General features: G+C 50.0%; 1 protein-coding gene across 2 annotated transcripts in view; it reads right to left on the bottom strand.

Annotated features, from left to right (window-relative positions):
• LOC140430716 (BTB/POZ domain-containing protein KCTD19-like) overlaps positions 1–19,531 on the bottom strand; it is a 200,582-nt gene that overhangs the window by 44,714 nt on the left and 136,337 nt on the right. For both annotated transcript variants that reach the window (XM_072518382.1, XM_072518383.1), the window contains 2 exons: positions 16,767–16,911; positions 13,601–13,991 (listed from right to left, as the gene is read on the bottom strand). In XM_072518382.1, coding sequence (XP_072374483.1) covers positions 13,601–13,991; positions 16,767–16,911 — 536 coding nt within the window. The remainder of the gene's footprint in view (positions 1–13,600; positions 13,992–16,766; positions 16,912–19,531) is intronic.

The following is a 19,531-nucleotide window of genomic DNA, read 5'->3' as shown; positions in this document are numbered from 1 at the left end:
GCTCATAAATGAGGATCCCTGGTCGCTGTGGACGTAGGAGGGGAAACCGAACAGAGCGCATATGGTGTTGAGGGCTTTGATGACGGTGGCAGACGTCATATTGGGGCATGGGACGGCGAAGGGGAGTCGGGAATACGCGTCGACCACATTAAGAAAGTACGTGTTGCGGTCGGTGGAGGGGAGGGGCCCTTTGAAGTCCACGCTGAGGCATTCAAAGGGGCGGGAGGCCTTCACCAGGCACGCACGGTCTGGCCGGTAGAAGTGCGGTTTACACTCCCCGCAGACCTGGCAGGGTGATAGCCCTGACTTCCTCAATGGAGTAGGGCAGATTGCGGGCCTTAATGAAGTGGTAAAAGCGGGTGACACCCGGGTGACAGAGATCGTCGGGCAGGGTCCGGAGTCAGTCCACTTGTGCGCTGGCACATGTACCTCGGGACAGGGCATCGGGGGCTCGTTGAGCTTACCGGGGCGATACAAAATCTCGTAATTGTAGGTGGAGAGCTCAATCCTCCACTTCAAGGTTTTATCATTTTTTATCTTACCCCGCTGTGTGTTAAACATGAAGGCAACTGACCGTTGGTTAGTGAAGAGAGTGAATCTCCTGCCGGCCAGGTAATGCCTCCAATGTCGCACAGCTTCAACGATCGCTTGGGCTTCCTTTTCGACGGAGGAGTGACGAATTTCAGAGGCATGGAGGGTGCGGGAAAAGAATGCCACGGGCCTGCCTGCCTGGTTGAGGGTGGCGGCCAGAGCGACGTCTGATACATCGCTCTCGACTTGGAAGGGGAGCGTCTCGTCGACCGCGTGCATCGCGGCCTTGGCGATGTCGGCCTTGATACGGTTGAAGGCCTGGTGAGCCTCGGCCGTCAATGGGAAAGCGGTGGATTGAATGAGTGGGCGGGCCTTGTCTGCATAGTTTGGGACCCACTGGGCGTAATAAGAAAAGAACCCCAGGCATCGTTTGAGGGCCTTGGGGTAGTGGAGGAGGATGAGTTCCATGAGGGGGCGCACGTGATTGGGGTTGGGCCCTAGAACTCTGCTCTGAACCCCATAGCCGAGGATGGCTAATCGGTCCGTGCTGAACAAATACTTCTCCTTGGTGCAAGGAAATAAAGGAGTCGTTTAAAGCAAGCCACTATCGAGGAGACATTGGGCCCGATTCATAAACAGCCAGAAAAGACCTCAAATGCGGTGAATGCACAATGTGAGACGTTGAAGGGTATGGAAGAGGCCTTGTCTCAGCATGAGGAGCATTTTGCGGGGGGGGGGGGGGGGGTAGTAGTCAGTGCAGGACCTGGGTGGGTCCCATTTAAATGGTTTGGGGGTCGATGTGGTGTTTCTACAAGAAACTCACTTGCGGGTATGGAAGCAGACCAGGCTGCGTAAGGCCAGGATTTGTCCGTAGGATTTGGGTGGTGGTGGGGGGTGGGGGGAAGAGAGGTAGTAATTCTGGTCCGTAAAAGGGTAGGGATCGTTCTAATTCATCAGGGGGGTAGGTACGTGATGGTTACGGGTACACTGGAATGGAGGGCTGTGGTGTTAGTGAACGTGTACACCCGGAATTGGGACAATATCAACTTTATGGGACGGTTGCTGGCCGCAATACCCGAGTTAGACATGCACCAATTTTGCTGGATCGCTCCAGGCAGACGTCACTGGCCCCTTGGGGGATGGTAAGGGCGTTGGCTGCATTCATGGAGAAGACATGAGGTGCTGACGCACGGCAGTTTATGCACCCGATGGGTAATGAGTTTTTGTTTTTTTTCCCCCGGTACACAAGGTGTACTTGAGGATTGACTTTTTTGTTATGGGTAGGATCTTGCTCCCAGAGGTAAAGAATGCGAATATTCACACGTGCCGCACTTAGTGGACTTAATGTTGGAGGCAGGCCGGGCGCAGCGCATAGGATGCAGGCTAGATCTAGGACTGTTCGTTGATATTGGGTTTTGCGTGAAGATGCCTAGGGCCATACAGGAGTACATTGAATTGAATAAGAATGGGATGGTCTTGCCCTCTACTTTGTTGGAGGGACTAAAGGCGGTAATTAGAGGGGAGATCATCTCCTATAAAGCACATAAAGGTAGGGAGGCCAGGAAGGAGTGTCAGGAGCTAGAGGATGAGATTCTGGGAGTAGATCAGGAATATACAAGTATTAGGGCGGCACGGTAGTGCAGTGGTTAGCACTGCTGCCTCACAGCGCCGAGGACCCAGGTTCAATCCTGGCCCCGGGACACTGCCCAGGTGGAGTTTACACATTCTCCTGTGTCTGCGTGGGACTCACCGCCATAACCAAAAGATGTGCTGTGGGATTGGCCACACAAAATTGTCCCTTAATTGAGAAAAAAAGAATTGGGCACTTTAAATTAAAAAAAAAGGAATATGCAAGTGACCCAACGCCGGAGTAATGGGCAGGCAGGAAGAAACTGAAAATGCAGCTTGACCTGGTATCCAAAGGCTGGCTGTGTGCCAGCTGAGGCGTTTAAAGGGGGTTGTGTATGAATATGGGGAGAAGACTAGCTGCCAGTGTAGATGGGAGCCTGGGAGTGGGTTGTTTCTGCCAAAATAAATAGAGCGCTTCAAACCTTTTGAGGAGCTGTACAGGTCGGGTCCAGCAGTGAAGAAGTGGGGGATGATAGAGTTTCAGGAGGGTTTGTAGCTCCCAGAGGTGGGGGAGGATTTGGAAGTGCGCATGGGGCTGGAGGAAGTTCAAACCGCTTTGGGGTAGATGCAGACTGGAAAGGCACTGGAGCTGGATGGGTTCCCGGTAAAATTTTATGTTTGCGGATCATCTGGCGCATTTGGTGTTGGGGATGTTTAATGCTTCACTGGCACGGGTTTCACTCCCAGAGACGCTGGGGCAGGCGTCATCTCCCTCATGCTGAAGAAGTTTTAAGGGCCCCACAGAGTGTGGGTCATACCACTGATTATGCGACTCAACATAGATGCAAAGCTTTTGGCTAAGATCTTAGCATCGCGTTGGAACCCCATCTCCCAGAGGTAGCGGGGGAGGATCAGACAGCCTGTGTGAAGGGTAAGAAATTGAAGTCCAATGTGAGGCGGCTACTTAATGTAGTTCTCACCCGAGCGGTGGGGCCGGAACTAGATATAATAGTCACACTGAACATGGAAATAAATTTGGTAGAGTTGGGTGGAGCTATCTTTTTGCAGTACTAGAGAAGTTTGGACTGGGTTCTGGGTTTGTTTTGTGGGTGTGGCTGTTGTATGAAGCTCCACCTGTCAGCAGTATGAACACCAGGGGTCGGAGTCATTTAGGTTGCATAGGGGGTCGAGGCAAGGGTGCCCTATGTCTCCTCTCCTGTTGCATTGGCGATCGAGCCATTGGCTATTGCATTGAGGGCCATGGACAAGTGGAGAAGAATTATGAGGGGTGGGGTGTCCCTTTTTGCGGATGACCTTCTGTACGCAAGGGATCCGGAGATTAGTTACGGGGGACATTATAGGTGTATTGAAGAGGTTTGGCTCCTTCTCGGGGTACAAGTTACATTTCAGGAAGAGCAAGTATATTGTGGTTAGCCCTTCAGGAGGAAGAGTTGGTTGGTGGGGGGGGGGGCTGGCTTCTGTTCTGTCCGGCTGGGACTAGTTTCCGGTATCAGAGAGTCCAGGTGGCGCGGGATTGGGCGCGGCTTTGTAAATTAAATTAAAGCAGCCTGGCGAGCAGGATCTGGGTGGATTTGGAGGTGGGACAGCCTTCCTTTGTCGTTGGTGGGCTGGGTTCAATACATTAAGATGAACATCTTGCTGCGATTCTAGTTTTTATTTCAATGCCTTCCAGTTTTTCCACCAAAGTTGTTTTTTCGGGGGTTGGAGCGGCTCATAGCGGGCTTTATATGGGAAAACTCCATTAATCCTGAGGCGGGTCTTACAGAGGGAAACGTACACGGGAAGGTTTAGCGCTGTTGAATTTGTTGTTTTATTATTGGGCGGCCAATGTGGAGAAGGTATTGGGGTGGTGTGGACAGCAGGAGGCTACCTGGGTGCAGATGGAGCTCGGGTCATGCAGAGGGTCTAGCTTGGAGGTGCTGGCGACAGCGTGTCTGCCTTTCACGCCAGCAAAATATTTTTCAAAACCGGTGGTTGGCTCCACTTTGAAGATTTTGCAGCAGCTCCAACAGCATTTTAAGCTGAGGGCAGTGTCAAGATGGGCCCCTGTCTGCAGGAATCATTTGTTTAAGCCAGCAAGGTTGAATGCCACATTTGAGGGGGTGGAAAGGAAAGGGGAAGGGATTTTTTCTGGAGGGACAGTTAGACAACTTGGAGGAGTTGAAGGAGAAAGCAGGTGAGGACAGATACGTTTAGGTACTTCCAGGTACAGGACTTTATTTGTATGACATTTGTATGAGATTTTGGGGGTGGAGCAAGCCCCGATAGAAGAGGTGAATGCCAGGTTTGAGGAGTTGGGATCCATTTTGGAGGCGATGGTGTGGAGTGGGTCCCTCCACGGGGTGAATGCGACATCATCCTGCGCGAGATTGAGTTTGATTCGGAGGTGTTCCGGGCGCACCTCACTAATGCCATAATGAATCGATTGTTTGCGAGGGTTGAAGATAGCTGCGAGCGGTTTTCAAGAAGGCCCACAAAACACAAGTGTGGTGGTATGTATTAGGGGCAATGTGGTACCTGTGAAGCAGAGAGGCTATTGGCTGACAGTTCCCGGGTCCTGGTTGGATCTGCCGACTTCTGGCTCCGCCCTGAAGGCGGAGTCTAAGAGCTCGAGCTTCTCCCCGCAGCCTCATTCTGTTGCTAAGCTGCTGGGGACAAGTCTCGCTTAATAAAGCCTAGATAGACTTCATCGCTTCTCGTCTCGCGTAAATCATTGTGCGCTACAATTTATTAAGCGAGCTTAAAAGACTATGGAGCTCCGGATCGCCCCGGAGTGCCTGCGGATTAGCCCCCATGCAGCGAACTCGGCGGCCATATTCAAACACTGGCAAGCATGCTTCGAAGGCTACCTCCGAACGGCCCCCGGCCGGATCACGGAAGAGCAAAAAATGCAGGTCCTGCATTCGAGGGTAAGCCCGGAAATTTACTCACTAATAGAAGACGCAGAGGATTTCCCGACGGCGCTCGCATTGCTGAAGGGCATCTACGTTCGGCCCGTAAACCAGGTCTACGCGCGCCACCAACTCCCGACGAGACGGCAAATTCCCGGAGAATCGCTCGAGGAATTCTACGGCGCGCTGCTGATTTTGGGACGAGGCTGCAACTACCCGCCGGTGAACGCGATCGAACACACGGACCTGCTAATTCATGATGCATTCGTGGCAGGTATGAACTCTCCCCAAATTCGTCAAAGACTTTTAGAAAGAGAGTCGCTAGGACTCTCAGTGGCACGGGCCCTTGCAGCCTCCCTTGATGTGGCCTCCCAAAACGCCCGCGCCTCCGGCCCCGACCGCGCAGCAGCCCCTTGGGCTCCGTGGACCCCCGTCGTGACCAACTCCCCGGCACCACCCCCCCCCGGAAGCTTGCGCGGTTAAAGCGCCAGACCATCCCGGGGGGGCCCGCTGCTATTTTTGCAGACAGGCGAAACACCCCCAGCAGTGCTGCCCGGCCCGCGCAGCTACTTGTAAAAGCTGCGGCAAAAAGGGCCATTACGCAGCAGTGTGCCGGTCCTGGGGGGTCGCCGCAATCCCCGGAGAAGAACGAGGATGGCATATCCCAAACACCCCGCCAGCGCCCCATGTGCGACCCGCGGGCGCTGCCATTTTGGGTCCCGGGCACCACGAGGGGAGGATGGGCGCCGCCATCTTGTGACCCCCCAGCCACGTGCGATTCATGGGGGTGGCCATTTTGTCCACCCCCGACCACGTGTGACCCATGGGGGCGGCCATTTTGTCCACCCCCAGCCGCGTGCGATTCATGGACGCCACCATCTTGGTTGACAACAAAGGACCCCAGCATCGACGGCTCCACGGGGTCCAAAGAAGACGCCGCGACACTACTACCACGACTGGCTTCGGTGACACTGGATCAATCGCGGCCCCGGACGCTCCAGACGACGACAACAATGGTGCTGGTCAATGGATACGAGACGCCATGCCTGATCGACTCCGGGAGCACTGAAAGTTTTATTCACCCAGACACGGTAAGACGCTGTTTTCTGACATAAGAACATAATATAAGAACTAGGAGCAGGAGTAGGCCATCTGGCCCCTCGAGCCTGCTCCACCATTCAATGAAATCATGGCTGATCTTTTGTGGACTCAGCTCCACTTTCCGGCACGAACACCATAACCCTTAATCCCTTTATTCTTCAAAAAACTATCTATCTTTATCTTAAAAACATTTAATGAAGGAGCCTCTACTGCTTCACTGGGCAAGGAATTCCATAGATTCACAACCCTTTGGGTGAAGAAGTTCCTCCTAAACTCAGTCCTAAATCTATTTCCCCTTATTTTGAGGCTATGCCCCCTAGTTCTGCTTTCACCCGCCAGTGGAAACAACCTGCCCGCATCTATCCTATCTATTCCATTCATAATCTTATATGTTTCTATAAGATCCCCCTCATCCTTCTAAATTCCAACAAGTACAGTCCCAGTCTACTCAACCTCTCCTCGTAATCCAACCCCTTCAGCTTTGGGATTAACTTAGTGAATCTCCTCTGCACACCCTCCAGTGCCAGTACGTCCTTTCTCAAGTAAGGAGACCAAAACTGAACACAATACTCCAGGTGTGGCCTCACTAACACCTTATACAATTGCAGCAGAACCTCCCTAGTCTTAAACTCCATCCCTCTAGCAATGAAGGACAAAATTCCATTTGCCTTCTTAATCACCTGTTGCACCTGAAAACCAACTTTTTGCGACTCATGCACTAGCACACCCAGGTCTCTCTGCACAGCAGCATGTTTTAATATTTCATCATTTAAATAATAATCCCTTTTGCTGTTATTCCTACCAAAATGGATAACCTCACATTTGTCAACATTGTATTCCATCTGCCAGACCCTAGCCCATTCACTTAGCCTATCCAAATCCCTCTGCAGACTTCAAGTATCCTCTGCACTTTTTGCTTACCACTTATCTTAGTGTCGTCTGCAAACTTGGACACATTGCCCTTGGTCCCCAACTCCAAATCATCTATATAAATTGTGAACAGTTGTGGGCCCAACACTGATCCCTGAGGGACACCACTAGCTACTGATTGCCAACCAGAGAAACACCCATTAATCCCCACTCTTTGCTTTCTATTAATTAACCAATCCTCTATCCATGCTACTACTTTCCCCTTAATGCCATGCATCTTGATCTTATGCAGTAACCTTTTGTGTGGCACCTTGTCAAAGGCTTTCTGGAAATCCAGATATACCACATCCATTGGCTCCCCGTTATCTACCGCACTGTTAATGTCCTCAAAAAATTCCACTGAATTAGTTAGGCACGACCTACCCTTTAAGAACCCATGCTGCCTCTGTCCAATGGGACAATTTCCATTCAGATGCCTCCCTATTTCTTCCTTGATGATAGATTCCAGCATCTTCCCTACTACCGAAGTTAAGTTCACTGGCCTATAATTACCCGCTTTCTGCCTACCTCCTTTTTTAAACAGTGGTGTCACGTTTGCTAATTTCCAATTCGCCGGGACCACCCCAGAGTCTAGTGAATTTTGGTAAATTATCACTAGTGCATTTGCAATTTCCCTAGCCATCTCTTTTAGCACTCTGGGATGCATTCCATCAGGTCCAGGAGACTGGTCTACCTTTCCATCCATCCATCCATCCATCTATCCAAGCACGCAAAAGATTTCCCTAGCTGCAGGATCCCACTCAGTTGTGATCAAAGGGTTCTGCATCACAAACCTAACGGTGCAAGGGAGGGAGTTCAAGAATTACAGGCTCTACGTCCTGCCCCAACTCTGCGCGCCCACATTACTGGGATTAGACTTCTAGTGTCACCTTCAGATCCTAACATTCCAATTCGGCGACCCAATACCCCCACTCACTATCTGCGGCCTCGCAACCCTCAAGGTTGAACCGCCGTCCTCGTTTGCAAACCTCACCCCAGATTGCAAACCCGTCGCCACTAGGAGCAGACGGTACAGCACCCAGGACCGGACATTTATCCGGTCTGAAGTCCAGCGGTTGCTGAAGGAAGGCATAATCCAGGCCAGCAATAGTCCCTGGAGAGCCCAGGTGGTAGTCGTAAAGACCGGGGAGAAGCAAAGGATGGTCGTAGACTATAGTCAGACCATCAACAGGTACACGCAGCTAGATGCGTACCCTCTCCCCCGCATATCCGACATGGTCAATCGGATTGCTCAGTATAAGCTCTTTAAGATCTGCGGCCACGATCAGCAGGACCACGACGCCAACCTCCAAAAGTTCCTTCAGACCGCAAACGCCCTGAACCTCACATATAACGAGGCAAAATGCGTTTTTAGCACAAACCGTTAGGCCATCCTGGGATACGTAGTGCGCAATGGAGTAATAGGCCCCGACCCCGAACGCATGCGCCCCCTTATGGAATTTCCCCTCCCCCACTGCTCCAAAGCCCTGAAACGTTGCCTGGGCTTCTTTTCATATTACGCCCAGTGGGTCCCCCAGTACGCAGCCAAGGCCCGCCCCCTGTCGACAGAGGCTCGCCAGGCCTTCAGCCGCATCAAAGCGGATATCGCAAAGGCCACGATGCGCGCCATCGACGAGTCCCTCCCCTTCCAGGTCGAGAGCGACGCATCCGATGTAGCTCTGGCAGCCACCCTTAACCAAGCGGGCAGACCCGTGGCCTTTTTCTCCCAGACCCTCCACGCCTCAGAAATCCGCCACTCCTCAGTGGAAAAGGAAGCCCAAGCCATAGTGGAAGCTGTGCGACATTGGAGGCATTACCTGGCCGGCAGGAGATTCACTCTCCTCACCGACCAACGGTCGGTAACCTTTATGTTCGATAATGCACAGCGGGCCAAAATTAAGAATGACAAAATCTTAAGGTGGAGGATCGAGCTCTCCACCTTTAACTATGAGATCTTGTATCGTCCCAGAAAGCTGAACGAGCCGTCCAATGCCCTGTCCCGCGTCACATGTGCCAACGCACAAATAGACCGCCTCCAAGCCCTCCACGAAGACCTCTGCCACCCGGGGGTCACCCAATTCTACCATTTTATAAAGTCCCGCAACCTCCCCTACTCTGTGGAGGAGGTCCGTACAGTCACCAGGAACTGCCACATCTGCGCAGAGTACAAACCGCACTTTTTCAGGCCGGATAGAGCGCACCTGATCAAGGCTTCCCGCACCTTTGAACGCCTCAGTTTGGATTTCAAAGGGCCCCTCCCCTCTACCGACCGCAACGCATACTTCCTGAATGTGGTGGACAAGTACTCCCGATTCCCCTTCGCCATCCCCTGCCCCGACATGACAGCGGCCACAGTCATTAAAGCCCTTGACACCATATTCACACTGTTCGGTTTCCCCGCGTATATCCATAGCGACAGGGGGTCCTCCTTCATGAGCGACGAGCTGTGCCAGTTCCTGCTCAGCAAGGGCATAGCCTCGAGCAGGACGACCAGCTACAACCCCCGGGGGAACGGGCAAGTAGAGGGAGAACGGCACGGTCTGGAAGACCGTCCTACTGGCCCTACGGTCCAGGGATCTCCCAGTTTCCCGGTGGCAGGAGGTCTTCCCGGACGCTCTCCACTCCATCCGGTCGCTGCTGTGTACCACCACTAACCAAATGCCTCATGAGCGCCTCCTTGTCTTCCCCAGGAAGTCCTCCTCCGGAACGTCGCTGCCGACCTGGCTGGCGGCCCCAGGACCCATCTTGCTCCGGAAACATGTGCGGGCGCACAAATCGGACCCGTTAGTCGAGAGGGTCCACCTTCTCCACGCGAACCCGCAGTATGCCTATGTGGCGTACCCCGACGGCCGACAGGACACGGTCTCCCTGCGGGACCTGCCGCCCGCCGGCAACACACACACACCCCCGACACCGATCGCCCCCTCCCTGCCACCGGCGCACCCCGCGACCGCCCCCTTCCCAGGGGGATCGGTCCTCCTCCCATGCCCGCCCAGGAGTAAAATAGGAACAAACAGCAAAACGCTCCCGGAGATGACATTGCCCGAGCAAGCACCTGCACCATCACCGGGACTGAGGCGATCAACGAGGAAGACCAGACCGCCCGCTCGACTCGTGGAATCCGCGTGACACCAAGACAAAGCAAGAATGCTTTTGTAACAAAAAAAAATGTATTTTTGCCCGTATTGTAAATAGTTCTCACAAACTTGTACATAGCCCAGTGTAGGGCTAAAGCTGTATTAACACAGTCCGAAATTTGTTCCAGGGCCAGCCTTGTAAACCCCTATCACCATGCGAACCACCACCCCGCCGGGTTCCTTTTTAACAAGGAGTGAATGTGGTGGTATGTATTAGGGGTAATGTGGTACCTGTGAAGCCGAGAGGCTATTGGCTGACAGGTCCCGGGTCCTAGTTGGATCTGCCGACTTCTGGCTCCGCCCTGAAGGCGGAGTATAACAGATCGAGCTTCTCCCCGCAGCCTCATTCTGTTGCTGAGCTGCTGGGGACAAGTCTTGCTTAATAAAGCCTAGATAGACTTCATCGCTTCTCGTCTCGCGTAAGTCATTGTGCGCTACAACAAGCACATGTTCTGGTCCTGTCCCAAATTAGTAGGTTTTTGGGTGTCTTTCTTTAGCACCACATCAACAATCCTAAATATTGATTTAGAGCCTTGTCCACAAGTGACTATATTTGGGGTCTCAGATCGGCCAAGCAGAGAATGGGTGCGGGGGCAGATACCATGCAGTTTGCCTCGTTGATTGCTTGGAGGCGAATTCTGCTGAGCTGGAGACAGGCGATGTCACCTAGTGCCTCGGTGTGGCTAGGTGACATGATGGAGTTTCTGCACCTCCAAGTGTTCAAATTTATAGTAAGTGGGTCAATTGAAGGTTCTACTACAAATTGGTCACTGTTAGCTGATAGTGGGGGGTGGGTTTGGTGGGGGGATTGCTTGTTTGGGTTGTATTTCTGTTTTGGAGTTAGTTACTGCTGTTTGTAATTTTTGATATTGGTGTTGGCATTGTTTTGGTAGTGCATTTTTGATATGCAAAGTTAAAACTTGAATAAAAATATATTTTTTAAACTATGTGACGCCTATCTTTGTTGTATCGACCATTTAAAGTGAAATTTACCTGTTTGAAATAGTCTTTGCCTGTTAATTAATGTTTTAATGTTTGTTATGCTGATTTTAGTTGGTTTGTCCAGTAAATGTTTTCAAAATTGAAGTCTTGTCCATTGGTTTTCCTTATGTTGGTGTCATGGGAATTCCTTCCTTTATAAAAGGTTATCTGTCCATATAAGGACCATAGCACTATGGTTGAAATGCTGGAGTATAAGAGACAGGGATACAGAAAGGTAGGTGCATCATTGAGTTATTTTCACCCTGCTCCTATGGAACAATATGGAGAGTACACCTGGAAGAGCACTGGCATGTGGCAATCAGATGGACCAGGAATTATGGGGTGGATTCTCCGCCTCACACTGCCAGTATCAGAGTTCCCAATGTGGCGGAGAATCTTTATTGAGGGGGGTCTCTGGTGGGGGATCAGGTCACCTCCATTCTGGGCGGCTCCGATGGCGGAATCGTGGCAGGCGCCAATGTGACGCTAAATCGCAATCCTCCATCACCTCGACAGCAGCATTAATGCGGTCCTGGAAGCACGTACAATAAACACCATTCACATTATCATTAGCGTGCATAACCCGGTATTCTCCAGGGTCTCTGCGATGCTCCACCTGGAGGAAATACCAACGGCGGGTTTCACCTGTGGTTTTAAAAATCGGGAAACAGGCGTTGTGGCTGATGAGGGAGAGGAGGTAGAACATGCAGAGGCACGACCATGGGCTGCAGTCCTGCCACTGGCAGGGCTGGCTGCAGGGGTTCATGGGGTCGGGATGACCCTCCAAGGGACCAGGGTGTCCAGGCACTGACTGCCATTGCCACAGCCTACAAGGCAGCCATCTTCCTGCGCACCCCACTGACTGACCACCGTGGCCCGTGGTTATGCAGTTCCCAATGTGGCGGAGAGTCGCTGTCCGTGTCCTCTTCCTCGCGACCATCTGCTTGGGGTTTGGGGGTTGAGGTCAGGGGACACCAGAAGGGCCAGCCTCATAACCAGGTGATCCTGCAAGACACAACACATGATTGGATCGCAAGTTGGGGTGGTGTGTGCGTGTGTGTGGGGGGTGGGGGGGGGGCTGGGTGTGGTGGTGGAGGGAGGGGGGATGGTAGATTTGGAGGGAGGGTGGTGATGGAGGGGGGGGGGGGCGTGGTGGTGGATGGGGGGGCTGGGCGGTGGTGACAGACGTGCCATGGGGAACCGCAGTTCAGCAGGGTCTCGCTTGCCTGATGTTGACCTCTGCCTCGGTGACTGCCCTCTCCACGGGCCCACCAACTAGGTCCGTTTCCCACTGCGGCCGCATGTACGGCGGTCCCCCTATAGTCTTCTCCCTCTCCCAGCAGGTTGTGGACCGTCTTCTCCTGGGGGGTGGGGGAGGTGCAGGGAGGGGAGAGACAGAAAACGCACAGTGTTAGGCAGTCGGGTGCATGCAGCACAGAGTGTGTGTGGGGAGTGGAGTTCTAATATGCAGCTGCAGCTTGTCAGCCTCTTGAGTGTAAATCTTGCCTCCGGTGAATCCGGCACCTTTTCCATTGGAATCACTTGTGTTCCACGCGGCGCTGGTGCTAGCCCATTCACGGTCGTTGAATTGCTCTGGGAGCGGCACCAATTTTGCTGTTGTAGAAGTCCACCGATTCTGTCCCGGCGTCTTAGTCTCTGAAAAGGCGAATCCTGCCAACGTCTATAATACAGGGCAAACCAGTCACATTTCTTCTTGCCAGGTACCTTGATGTTAATGATTGATCATCTGCAACTTAAGAAGGTTTCTCAGAAAGCAAAGAATGTACAACAAAATCATAGTCCTAATTTGTTATGAGTGACAGCAGCAGAATTACTTTAAACCACTTCAATTTTTTCATATCTGTAATATTAAATCTGGTGGATAGTTAAAAATAACTCTTGGCAAATTCATCAGCTATTTTTTTATAATAAATTTAGACCGATGCTGAATAATACTAAACAAAGAGTGGGATTTTCCGGCAGCTGCCGCCGGCGGGATCATTCGGTCCTGCTGATGGCAACGGCCCGTTGTGGGTTCCCTGGTGGCGGAGGTGCAAATGATGGGACACGCCAATGACAGCGATGGGGGAGCCTCCCCCAAAGTTTCTCCTGTAATTGACCAAAACCTGAATTCATATTCTGAATATTTTGCACCTACTTAACAAGTTTCTTTAGAATCATGAATATAATATTGTTCAATGATGCATATTGAAGAGATAAACTGCTGTAAAGATTATGACAAGGAAGCATACAGTTGATATCTTCTGACTATTCTTAACCATTTGCCAGACTGAAATAATTTTCACTGTGGAATTAAGTAAACACTCAACAGTAAACTGGTCCCCAAATTTTCTGTTTATTATCTGAACTGGAAGATCTTATATTTCCCATTCTGTTATTCCTTTTACTATGGAAGATCAAGAATTAATTGTGCTATTAAATGTGGCTAATGTGCTTTACCTTTAGATCCGGTACTTGGCAAAAATGCAGCTTTCTCCATGTTGTTATTTTTCCATCCTTTAACCAGGGAAATTAACTTGTCCACTGATGTCATTATTTCAGTTTGTCCATTATGATGGGGTTTGGCTGTTTTTTTTCTGGGTGGACTCTCTGAATCATCAAAACATACATCATTGCTTGGAGCATAAGAATCCTCAGCTACTTGTCTCTCGCCAACAAAAAATGTGTTTAATTTACTTTTTCTTGCTTTATGAGGTGAAAGAGTTGCACTGTAAGTTTTGGGAGCTGAACTCATGGTCATGTTTCGTGTCTGAGGAGCTGTCTTATTACCCCAGTTCCAACTGGTCATTCTGCATGGATCTATTTCAGTGATGGCACTGTTTGTATATTCCTGGGAGACAAAAGAGGTAGTTTAGTCATTATTGGCAAGAAATGCTGCACTTAAATACATATAATGATATTGTAATGTGATGGTGTATTACAGTTCACTCATGGAGTCCGAGTTGCTGTGGTTAAATGAATTTTTACATGCGTGATGGAAGAAGGTCTTTTACATCACATGGCTGACAATGAACATCTCTCACTCTTAACACCTGCCACTGGCATGAGTTGGAAGGATTTGCAGATTGATACTCAACCCATTTGGCCACATTATGAATGTACTTTCTTCAGGCAGAGTCCAATGGTGGTGCTTGCAGTTCAGAGGCAGGGATGCTAACCTCTGCACCACAAGACCTTGTGAAAATGAAATGAATGAAATGAAAATCGCTTGTCACAAGTAGGCTTCAAATGAAGTTACTGTGAAAAGCCCTTAGTCACCACATTCCGGCACCTGTTCGGGGAGGCTGGTACGGGAATTGAACCGTGCTGCTGGCCTGCCTTGGTTTGCTTTCAAAGCCAGCAATTTAGCCCTGTGCTAAACAGCCCCTAATGTGTTATAATGCAGTTAAGGTAATGTAACTAAACTAAGAGGTTTGGTAGATTCAAATTGAAAAGTAAAAGTAGCTGCCTATATCATCACACTTTGCAAAACGTCTTGGACGCAATTCTCCCATCGGAAGTCTAAGTGCCGACGCCGGAGTGAAAACCGGAGTGTTTCACTCCGGCGTCGGAGCCCGCTCCCAGCCCCCTATTCTCCTGCCCCCGGGGGGCTAGGAGTGGCGTCGCGTCATTTACGCGCGCCGGGCATTGGCGCCGCATAAAAGCGGTGCTGCGTAAATGACGCGACCGGCGCTGCGTAACTGGCGTCACCCACGCATGCGCGGGTTGGCCGGCACCAACACACGCATGCGTGGTTGCCGTCCTCCCCGAGGCCGCCCCGCAAGAAGATGTCGGATGGATCTTGCGGGGCGGCAGAGGAAAGGAGGTCCTCTTTGAGAGAGGCCAGCCCGCCGATTGGTGGGCACCGATCGCGGACCAGACCCCACTTGAGGCCCCCCCCCCCCGTTGCAGGAACCCCCCTCCTCCCCCACCCACAGGCCGCCCCAGGTGTGGACGGCGCCGGTGGAATCCCGTCGTATTGGGCAGGCCGCTCGGCCCATTCAGGCCGGAGAATCGCCGCTTGCCCGTTGCAAACGACGAGCAGTGATTCTCCCAACGGCCAGCCGTAATTCTCGCCACGCCAGTTTGGGGGTGGGGGGGGGGGGGGGGAGAGAGAATCGCGTGCGGGAGTCGGGGCGGGACACGATATGGCAGAGGAAGTTGCCATAGGGACTGATGGCTTCAACCGGCGGGGGGGGGGGGGGGGGTTCCGCCCCTTATGTCTAATGGCAACATTCGCTGACAGTAGAACTTTATCAATAATCTACATCTAAAAATGTCACTAGTTCTCAGCCAGGCTGAGATAAGAGCCCCCTATAGAATGAGTGTTTAATCCAAAAGCCCCCCCCCCCCCCCCCCAAAAAAATCAAGTATAAGATAAGCATGCAAGATGACTGGAAACTTTCATTTCATCCTGATTGGTTTTGACTTTTTCAAATATAAAATGATTGATGTAGGTGCTGAATGGTGTTAAAATTAAGTCAGTGCTAAAGAAGAATTTTAGTACCGATGTAATTTCATTATTTCACCGAAGATTCATGGCTATGTTTATATTTAATTTCCAGTTTGTGAAAATAATGACATTCTTAATTTTTTGTTTCAAACAAGTTTCAAACATATTGGACGGAATCTTTCTTTTTTATGCAGTGTGGCAGCATGCGGAAAAAGCGGGGTTGAAGCCATCAGTCCCTATGGCAACGTCCTCTGCCATATCGTTCAAAATATAGTTTAAAAATGTTGAAGGGGCAGGCACCGTAACATCACATCAATATCGGGGGCACTGCCCAGTTATGGTCCTCAACCCACCCATTCTTCTCCTCCTCGCTCCCCCCTCCCAAAAGCGATGCACTCACCTGAGCTTCTCCAAAGGGTCTGCGTGCCAGGTGCACGTTGTGGGAGAGCAGTTGTAATTCATGCTGGTGTGCCCTCATATCAGCGTAAATGGATTATCTAAAAGGGGGGGGGGGGGGATGATCACGCATAGAGGTCTGATAATGACATGCAAGTTTATTATAATGGATTTCCCGACGTTGAACTTCGGGATTCCTGATAAGCCACTGGGTGGGTATTGGGGACAATTGCAATGAGGCTTCCCGCTGACATAAACCATGATTTAGGCCTCTTGCAAGATTTTCCACTCCTGTCACCAAACCTGCCCAAAAAGAAGAGGAGCAGAAAATCCCGGCCATAGTAGACAATAACCTACTCATTAGTAGCAGATAATTCAGTAGAGTACAACATTTCAATCAAAGTTGTCAAAAATATTATTTTTAAATTTTAATACTAGTACATTAGGCTTTAAATTGTCTCAGAATAAGAAATATTTTCTAAATAAAATACTGCTCTGTGCCACGTTAAATGAGAAAAACTAGTAAAAAATCAAGTCCTGAATGGAAGGTTTTCCATACCAGCAGGTGGCACCATTTTCCAATGAAACATTCCCAATTCTATTATATCTCAATTTAAAGCCACATCCCAAACAAATAATGAAGATCAGTAACTGAATAACATTTGGCAGGCAATACGAAAAACAAGTTATTTGAGAAAACTGTTGCTATATTTCCTAGGCCACTAAAAGTATTTATTCATTTGAAAATAAGAATTTAAATCAGTAAAGGAGTTATACCTTTTGTGCAACATGATTTAACACATTTTCTTTTTCCTCAAAGCTAGAGTGAAATTCCACAGAGGAAACTGAAGTAATAGTTTCTGCAGTGACATCAACCGTCTCTGCACTAACAGTCTCTGCCTCATTTTCTGCACACCACATTCTAAGTAAAAATAAAAATGTAACATTAAAATGTAATCCACTGGAAAATGAGATAATGTAAGTGAGCTTTCTAGTTATTCCAAATGATCATTAGATTTCCATTCTTCAGCATGGGCACAAAAGATTACAGAATTGTTACAGCTCAGAAGGAGGCCCTTTGTCCCTTTGTGTCTGCACTGCCCTGTGGGGAAGACTGATTCTTAAATTGGTATATGAGATCCCAATGAAAAATGCGACTGTTTGTCTGCTCTATCACTTCTGCACAATTGTATCATTCTTATTCTTTAAAATGTATTGGTCCTGCAGTGGAGGGTCATCAGGTACACCCGTAGTACTGTTAGGAGTGAGTTCTGGGATTTTGACCCAGTGATAGTGAAGGAACTGCAATATAGACAGGATGGTGTGTGTGGTTTGGAGGGGAACTTCCATGTGGTGGTGATTCCATGCATTTTCTTGTCATTCTCGGTGACAGAGATCGAGGCTTTGGAAAGTGCTGTCAAAGGAGCCTAGGTGAGTTGCTGCAGTGCATCCTGTAGATAGTACATAGTGTTGCCATGAGTATCGGTGGTGGAGGGAGTGAACATTGAAATGGTGCATGGGATGCCAATCAAGCAGGCTCCTTTGTCCTGGATTCTGTAGATATCCTTGAGTGGAGTTGTAGCTTTACTGATCCATGGAAGGTGGTGGTCAGGCTTTGGGGTTTCAGGAGATGAATTACACCCCACAAAATTACCTACCTCTGACCTACTTTTAATTGCTGGTCAATGGTAACCCCCATGATATTAATCGTAATGGGGGGATTCAGCGATAGTAATGTCATTGAATGTCAAGGGGAGATGGTTAGATTCTCTTTTGTTGGAAATGGTCATTGCCTGGTACTTGTTGCCTCCTACTTATCAGCCCAAGCCTAAATATTGTCAGGTCTTGCAGTATATGGCCACCGACTGCTTCAGTGCCTAAGGAGTCGTGAATGGTGCTGGATATTAATCATCCGCGGACATCCCCAGATCTAACCTTATGATTGGGGAAAGGTCATTGATGAACCAGCTGAAGATGGCTAGGCCTCAGACACTATGCTGAGGAACACTTGCAGCATGTTCTGGGACTCATGACTGACCTCCAACAACCACAAAGGTCCTCCTTTGCGCTAGGTATAACTCCAACCCGGAGAGAGCTTTCCTGCCGATTCCCATTGACTTCAGTTTTGCTGGGGCTATTGTTGCCACACTTGGTCAAATGCTACCTTGATGTCAAAGGCAGTCATTCTCATCTTACCTCAGGAGTCAGCTCTTTTGTCCATGTTTGAACCAAGGCTGTTATGAGGTTAGGAGTAGAATGATCCTGATGTAACCAAATTGAGGGTCAGCGAGCAGGTTATTGTTGATGGAAGTGACGCTTGATACCACTGTTCACAGCACTTTCCGAGTAGACTGATGGGATGATAATTGGCTGGGTTAGATCTGTCCTTTACGAAGACAGGACAAACCTGGGCATTTGCCGGGCTGGACAATTTTCCACATTGCTGGGGAGATGCCACTTCTGTAGCTATCCTGGAACATCTTGGCTTCCTCAATGTGAAGACAGAACTTTGACTCCACAAGGACTAGGCGGCAGTCGCTCCTACCATTACTGCTATGGAGAGATGCACCTGCGACACATTAGATTGGTGAGGACGAGGTCAAGTAGGGTTTTCCTCTCTTGTTGATTCCCTCACCACCTGCCGAAGACCCAGTCCAGCAACTATGTCCTTTAGGACTCGGCCAGCTCAGCCAGTAGTGTGCTACTGGGCCAGTCTTGGTGATGGATATTGAAGTTCCCAACCCAGAGTACATTCTGCACCCGTGCCACCCTCAGTGCTTTCTCCAAGTGATATCCAACAGAGGAGTACTGATTCATCAGCTTAGGGTAATGGCAGGTGGTAATAAACAGGAGGTTTCTTTACCCATGTTTGGCCTGATGCCATGAGACTTCATGGAGGTTAGAATTGATATTCAGAGCTCCCCGGGAAACTTTCTCCCAACTCTACACCACTGTGCTTCCCCCTGAGATTGTCGTGTCTGGGACATTGGGTGCGATTCTCCTGATTGGAGACTAGTGCTCCCGCCAATGGGAAAACGTGATTCCCGCTGGCACTAGAAGCAACCTCGGCATGTCATTCAATGGCACAGCGAGGTTCCCGCTGGACCTGAGGGGCAGAACCTAATCTCTGACAGATCCCACAACTCAGACGGCAGGGCACACGTTTTAATGGCCACTCCAGTCTCAGACTTCCCAGCTGCAGCCATTAAACCCTTTAAACAGCTCGTCAGCATCCCCTCAACATCTGGAAGCCCTTGACAGCAGAGAGACCACCTCTTTACAAAAAACTGCAGTTAGAAAAACAGCTGCGCTACTGAGTTAATGGATCAAACAACCTTAATCCTCCCCTTGACACTGCCTGGACTATCAATCAAATAACACGTAAAAGGCAACATGCATGAAATTTAATGTAAACAATGCAGTTCAAAGCTTTTAGGCATACAAAAAGGCTAGAAAATGTTGACGGGCAATGAAATTGACTGAAAAACCCCCACTTCAAACGTTTCCAGCTTCATCTCACAGATCTTTGAACTTGGCATGAC

The sequence above is a fragment of the Scyliorhinus torazame genome, chromosome 10, assembly GCF_047496885.1.
Source record: "Scyliorhinus torazame isolate Kashiwa2021f chromosome 10, sScyTor2.1, whole genome shotgun sequence".
NCBI classification, from domain to species: Eukaryota; Metazoa; Chordata; class Chondrichthyes; order Carcharhiniformes; family Scyliorhinidae; genus Scyliorhinus; species Scyliorhinus torazame.
Note: the sequence above shows the minus strand (reverse complement) of the source record. Positions and strands in the feature narration are given on the sequence as shown.